Source organism: Nicotiana sylvestris, chromosome 3, assembly GCF_000393655.2.
Source record: "Nicotiana sylvestris chromosome 3, ASM39365v2, whole genome shotgun sequence".
In the NCBI taxonomy this organism is placed as follows: Eukaryota; Viridiplantae; Streptophyta; class Magnoliopsida; order Solanales; family Solanaceae; genus Nicotiana; species Nicotiana sylvestris.
In genome coordinates this window covers 144,109,005-144,116,791 of record NC_091059.1, presented here as the reverse complement: position 1 = coordinate 144,116,791, position 7,787 = coordinate 144,109,005, and the positions used below count along the sequence as shown (strand labels likewise).

The window sequence follows — 7,787 nt, the reverse complement described above, 5'->3', positions numbered from 1 at the left end:
AAGATCATAAGATCAAAAGGATCTTATTGACACTTTATCACCCTAGTGGGAACAGACAAGCCGAATCGACCAACAAAACCATAATCCAAATCCTTAAGAAAAGGTTGACCGACGCCAACGGAAAATAGAATGAGATCCTACTCGAAGTTCTTTGGGCATATTGCACCACTTCGAAATCCAGTATCGAGGCTACCTCATTCTCATTGGTTTATGGCGCCGAAGTTCTAATATCCGATTCCGATATGCAACAAAGGATTCAAATAACGATGCCTTGAATACAAGCCTGGAGTTATTGGATGAAAGACGTGAAACCGCCCTTGTTCGATTGGCCGTCCAAAAGCAACAGATCGAGAGGTATTACAATTGAAGGGCCAACCTTCGATACTTCAATGTTGAGGACTTAGTGATAAGGAAGGTCACACTAAGCACCCTGAATCCGAACGAAGGGAAATTGGGTCTGAACTAGGAAGGACCATACCAGATTCTCGAGATCACAAGGAAAGGATCCTATAAGCCCGGAATGACAAACGAAGAACAACTACCGAACAATTGGAACGTAACTCTTCTAAAACGATATTGCTGCTAAGCTACGACCCAATTTCATTTCTTTTTATTTTCGGACTAACATTTGCAGGTGGTCAACAAGGAGCGACACGAAGTCTATAGGTCTGAAAGCATGTGTTGCACTCTTTTTTCCTTGCACCGTTTTTGTCCCAATTGGGTTTTTCGACTAGGCTATTAACGAGGCAACAGAGGATCGTGCTAACTTAGAATCAAGGGCAGATCACGAATCGGTGATTAAACTAGGTTTTTCTTTTCCAGTTTTAGTCCTGTTTGTTTTCAGATTCTTATCTAGTTGATTCTGTATGTTAATTCAATGGAATATTTGTACTTTCTGCCTATTATAGGACATCAGATCCGTTGGTGCTTGACCGTTCAAGACTTCAAGTGTAGCTTAATTGAGAGCAATAAAATATTTGAAGTTTCAAAAAATTTCATGCACAAGCATATGCATGCAAAGGGGTGTTTGATCTTGAATATCTGAAGTTAGCTTGTTGCTAAGCACATAATCCAACACCCAACATAAAGTTCCATTCTCCAAAAGGAACTTCCAGATTTAGCCTTGACCAGTAAGCTTTCCATATTACAGAATGAGTTTATATCCAAAGGCTGTACAAATATTAAGAATTTAAGATTAAATTTGTTAAGGTTTTTTATGCTCTTCCAGACTTCCTATCCCTGTTTTATGTTTACTTTTCGCCACTCGATAAATAGATCTATTACAAGAAACGGCATATGATATATTTAATCTAAAGCCTCAGAGAATAGACGAACAGTAATTAAAAATGCGTGGATGTTTAAGAGATTACTATACCTGTTGCGAGAACTGATGAAACCACTCAACAATCTCCAGTCCTGTTTAGGTAAACTTTTCCGGATTACCATGCTCAAACTCAGTAATTTTTGGCGTGAATTCAGATATACAATTTTTAAGTTTTTGTAATTTTTTTTATATATTTAGAAACTATATAAAAAATATTATAAGCTATAATAGTTAACAATTGTGAATATTTAAAAAGTATTTTGTAAAAGATATGACCAAAGAAAACTTTATTTGACTCTCTAAATATTAATAGTGTCACATAAAGTAAAAAATGGAAGAAGTATATATATATATATATATATATATATATATATATATATATATATATATATATATATATATTAAAATCCAAATAAATATTAGCGTCCCTCAATTATATAAATAACTAGTAAATTTATTCGCACTTCGCGCGATAGTAATAAAATATTATTGAATTTACAAATAATTTTTCATAATACCCAATTATTAAATATGTTAAAATTAAAGTTTATATATTTTTGGATTGGAATTCCTAATCCATATTGTAAAACTTTAGTTGTAAATATAACTCTAACTTTCTACTTTTGTGTAATCAATATATTATAGGTACACTAATATTTTTTATTTTTCTTAAAATAAGGTAAAGTAAGAACGTAATTTGAAGAAAATGTTTGCTTTAAACTACATCTTTTGGAATTTTTTTATCTTTATTTTTTCTTTCCTTTTCCCTTTATTTTACCTTTTTTTTTTCTTCTTTCCGCACTTCCGTTTCTTCTGCTCTAACTTTCTGGTCACCTTTCCTAACTAATCTAAATATTTAACTCTAAAAATAATACCTCAAAATCGTTAAATTATATAAGTAAAATTACATAATTCTCAAAAATTATCTGCTCATTTTATTTAAAAGTTCCTCTTATAAATTCAACATAAGAGTATTCACATGAACTTGGACTCAAATCTTAAGTTTCAGTCTCCATGCGAACATGGGAAGCTATGTTGGCCCGAAGGTGATCAACTCAACACCTTTCGCCGAAAAATTATATTACGTATAAGGTAAAATACTACTTATTATTGATTGAAAAATAGACTTCGAACACCCTTGCATAATTGAACACCCTTATTAAATTTCATGACTTTGTCACTGCAGTGCATGCAAAAACTCTAATGAATTTAATAAATTCCAGATAAGATACTGATATTATATTGGAGTTTCTATAGGCTTAAACATGGGAGATCCTTGTCCATGGGTATTGTCTGGTGCTTCATAGTTCATATTCATCACTCTATCTCCATGAATATTGTATCATAAAATTCAAATTCAAATGAAAAGAATTACGTAATTAATTAGGAAGAACAAAGAAGAACAATCTTGTATTATTGTTACCGTAACGGTTATCGCAAACTTGACATTCACCCTGCATAATTCTATTCGAATCATAGCACATTATTGCGGTCGTCGTCATTCTCATTTCCATTTCACAAAGGCAACTAAAAATTCAAAATGGTAACAATAAAAATCATAACCGTCTCCAGCTTAATCATCAGAATGATTGGAGTTTATCTTTCACTGGGCATAATCCATAAACCACCATATTACGAACCAGAATCAACAACTTCTAGTACTATGTATTTTAGCAGCCACGATAATTAGCACCAGCCCACCCAATGAATGAGTCGGTATTAATTTTCTTAAAATATAGCCTACCTAAATAGATTTATACTCCAGCTCTTCTGCCAAGTACCGAAGCATTATTCTTCATATTGAGAAAAGTTCTACCGCAAAATCACGTAAAAGGCCCACATTTTTTCTCACAAAGAAAAAAATAATTAAGCAAGGAAAAACGAAGAAATAAAATCAAGAACTTTAAATAAATATCTCAGGGACAAAACATTCAGTCATCATGATTTTCAAGTTTCATAGCAAGATAAAAGAAAGAAAAAGACCTTATACAGTACTAAAGAAGTAAAGTAAAGAAAAACAAAGAGGGAGAAGTTAAAAGGACCTGCAATTCTCTAAGTAAAGTATGGTGAGCTTGTACGTACAAACATTGATACAAAGAACATGTCATAAAGGGTTAAATTTAATAGTATTCTTCTTTCAATTTCCAGAAGAGACGTACTAAATTTAAATTTAACATTCAAATATATTATAAAAAGGACACATTAACATTACTGTCAATAAATTGCTTAAAGAATATCACAAAAAAAAAAAAAAAAATTAATCACATCTTGGATCACACGTACACTACCAAATTTACTTGTTATGCAATCCTTCAGTTTGTAAGGTAACGTCCCAAACCTTAATAATGGAAGACTGCATGATCTCATTCTTCTTTAAGTAATATGGCATGAATAATGACAAATTTGTTCTCTAATTTGTAACGCCACTGAAAGGTAAAAGAGTGCATGCTTTGAGCAAAAAGCTCCAATTTATTATATTTCCTTCAGGGAAAATCCAAAAAAAAAAAGGAAAGACAAAAATAATGATCCTAACTAAATTAAAAGTTTGTATGACAAAACACCTTCCATTACAGAAGGGGCGCAAAAAAAGGCAAAAGCTTTAGCAATTCAGTATGCAAACAGATTAGCATTTCTGGAAATCGTAACCAAGTTATGTAAATTGAAATAAGAAAAATCAACTCAATTCTATAGGGACAAACTGACAAAAAAATTTGGTAGAGAATGATAAAGAGAATTCTCACCACGCACGAATGAAGATTGGGGATAAAAGATTATGATCTACTGTATATTCCTCCCATGAGTTGATGGCATGTTAAATATATAATAGTAGTCGTCATTGAAGGTGAAATTATTTAGATAATTAGTAATAGAGACTTTTGGACTTTCTAAACTGAAAAAAATTTGGGTAGAAGATGAGTAACGGTCTAACGGAGGTGTAATTAACAGAATAGAATTTGAATATTTTAGTGTAGCACAAAATAGAGAAAAATAGGAAAAAACCCAAAAATTTGAAAAAAGAAAGATAAATGTGATTCTTGGCCAAAGAGACATGGCACCTCACTTTTCAATTCCCCTCTTATATATATTCTAAATTATTTTCCACTAGACATACACAAATATATGTGATTTGGGTGTAATTACACGTATTCCCAGCGAAAGCGCTCAAGGCTCAACGCCATGGAAACGTGCACAGCAAATAAAATAAAAAGGCATTACCATTGTGCAATTAATTATGTAGAACTGACTTCTGACTTTCAGCATTCCTCCTATTGTTATGACCAGATCAACATCTACTTTGAAATAATATTCAAATATTGATTCAAGCAAAGCAACTTCATTTGATGAATTGCATCCTTTCTCTTCTTAAAGGTCAACAGAACAGTGTCGTCGCCGTCGGTTTTTAGATATGATGTTGGCTAGACTCTGGATTGTTATTTTTGTAACTTGCACAACCATTGCCAAAGCCCAAAACATTACTCATTGTGCTTCTTCTTGCGGTGATATTCATAACATTAGCTTTCCTTTTCGATTGAAAGCTGATCCGCTGAATTGTGGAGATTCCAGGTTTGAGCTTGACTGCCTGAAAAATCGTACTGTCATAAGTTTGAATTCGAAAAGATATTACGTGCTAGATATCAACTATCGCGAATTCTTGATCAGAGCAATTGACCCTGGTTTGGAGCATCACACGAGGAACTGTACTTCTTTTCCTGATTACTTTAACACATCTGTTCCTAGCACCTCAACTTTTGCTAGAGATTTGACTGTTGAACTTCTTTATCGGAAGTCAACTTCTGGTACTATCGTAGATGTTAAACATCATGATCGGAACATTCCCATTATCTATGTCAACTGTTTAGCTCCTGTAAATTCCTCGCGCTATGTGGAGACTACTTTCTGTGGTTCGCAGAACAAGACTTATTTCTCTAATTCTTCACAAAGTCATAGCTATGTCGCCATTGGACAGGACATGTCGGTCTCTGATTTGGTTGAGAATTGCAGCGTGGAAATGGTGGCCTGGGCCTCGGCTCGTGGGCTTTCGGGGGACAATACTTCTCTATCAAACATTCAAACAGCCTTGGCTTATGGGTTTGAGCTTTCTTGGAAGCGTACCTTCTTGTGTAGAGAATGTGAAGGCTACTGTTTTGCTGAAGGCGACGGCTTTCTTTGCCATCGCTGCAAGGACAACTCCGGGATGAATCTCCATATCCCTTGTAAGTCAACATTCATTTCGACTTTCACTAAATTCAAATTGGAATCCCTTTTCAAAAGTTCTGTTTATTTTGTTTTTTTTTCAATTTTCCACTCATTTTGATGAGTACCAGTTACCTCCTTTATTGCCTAATCTTAAATCCTTAAGTTTCAATATTCAGCAATGTATTTCAAGATTTGACCTCTTTCTTTTACTGAAATTCTTATAGTTGGAAAATGCAGGTAGCATCCAACTCTTTTTTGGTACGTATTCTTGATGCTGAAGCACGAAATTTTTTATACACTAAGCATTTTGCTGAAAGGAAACAGTTAAAGAAATATGTTTGCCAATAATGGTTCCCTTCATTGCATATAGCTGTAAGCTCTTTCTTGAAGTATTTGATATTTTCTTTCCTCAAAAAAATAATTTTTTCTTTGTGATTTGCCTGTTTGGACAGATCTAATTTATACAAGATTCTACGGTGGAATAGTATTGAGTAAGTTCTCTATCTTACTCTACCAGTATTAGGATTCTTGGTACACTGAAACAATAGCTCTAAAGCTTTTAGTCAAACCCCTTTGTCCTAGGAGCAAAAATAATGGTTTTTCTTAATAATGTCATCCTCACGCAGTTTTGATTCAACCATTCCGGTTTCTCTGTGGAATCATTTTCCTGATTGCGTTAGTAGTCTATAAATTGAGAAGACGGCACTTATCCGAGTATCAAGCAATTGAAGACTTCCTACAAATCCAGAGCAACCTAGTGCCAATTAAGTACTCATACTCTGAGATTAAGAAGATGACTAATAAATTCAAGGAAAAACTAGGCGAAGGAGCCTATGGAACTGTCTTTAAAGGAAAGCTCCGTAGTGGTCCTTTTGTTGCAGTGAAGATGATGCACAAATCTATGACTAGTGGCCAAGAATTTATCAGTGAAGTTTCCACAATTGGAAGGATTCACCATGTTAATGTTGTGCAGCTCATTGGATTCTGCGGTGAGGGCTCAAAACGTGCTTTGGTATATGACTTCATGCCCAACGGTTCCTTAGACAAGTACATATTCCCGGCAGAAGGAACTATTTTCTTGAGTTACAAACAAATGTTCGATATATCTCTAGGAGTTGCCCGTGGCATAGACTACCTACATCGGGGCTGTGACATGCAGATCTTACATTTTGACATTAAGCCTCACAACATTCTTCTGGATGAAAATTTCAATCCAAAATTATCTGACTTTGGGCTTGCAAAATTGTACCCAACAGATGATAGTATAGTGAGTCTAACCGCAGCTAGAGGGACAATGGGTTACATGGCTCCTGAGTTGTTTTACAAAAATATTGGAGGAGTGTCATACAAAGCCGATGTTTATAGTTATGGCATGTTGTTGATGGAAATGGCAGGCAGAAGGAAGAACATGAACCCATTCGCAGACCACTTAAGCCAAATTTACTTTCCTACCTGGGTTTACGACCAATTCAATTCAGGAAATGATGTACAGATACCGGATACCACTGATGAAGAAAGGATTATTATAAAGAAGATGATGATTGCGGCTTTGCGGTGCATACAGATGAGGCCCGTTGATCGTCCTGCAATGAACAAAGTTGTTGAAATGCTTGAAGGAGATGTTCAACTCCTGCAGATGCCCCCAAAACCTTTTGTAGCTCCTCGTGAGATTGCTGGGGATGTGATTGAGACAATAAGAATTTCCAGTGATGATGTATAGGTTGCTAATTCACCATGCTGTGCAAAACTGGTCATATTCTTGCCTCTTTCCCTTGAGCTGCAGTTGATCAAGTTATATATACTAGTTTCTCTGCACAATCTCGTTGCACGTGTATTCAATATTCTTTTTTTAATACAATATATTATATATAATAAAATAGTAAACGCATACAATATTAGAATAACATTTGATTTAGTTATAAATTACAAATTTAATATAGTAGAATAACGGAATAGTGTTCGTGTCCAAAGGTGAACAAAGCCCTAGCTTCTAGAGTTCGCTGCTTTTCCCAGGCCGGAGTAGCAGCCCGCGTTTCCGACCCGAAAGGAATGGAAAATGAAAGAAGTATCTGTGTGCACTATCTCTGGAACTCCTCGGCTTGAGCCGAGTGGGGTGGGGTTTGATCTTTTGCTGCTCCCATTGACCACAGAGCCAGAAGCGATGAGGGGGGCTGGGGAAGGCCGACGACTACATGAGGGGGAAGCTTTCGTATTCTCGCATAACCTTTAGAATCTTTATTAACAAAAGTCAAAAAGCATATTCCTA

General features: G+C 35.0%; 1 protein-coding gene across 1 annotated transcript; it reads left to right on the top strand.

Annotated features, from left to right (window-relative positions):
- The first annotated feature begins 4,578 nt into the window (after positions 1-4,578).
- Positions 4,579-7,339, top strand: LOC104213175 (rust resistance kinase Lr10-like). Its single transcript, XM_009762616.2, has 4 exons — positions 4,579-5,538; positions 5,759-5,779; positions 5,974-6,012; positions 6,148-7,339. Exons 1-4 carry the CDS (start codon positions 4,731-4,733, stop codon positions 7,239-7,241), a joined length of 1,962 nt encoding a protein of 653 aa, XP_009760918.1. The 5' UTR covers positions 4,579-4,730; the 3' UTR covers positions 7,242-7,339.
- Positions 7,340-7,787: the final 448 nt, after the last annotated feature.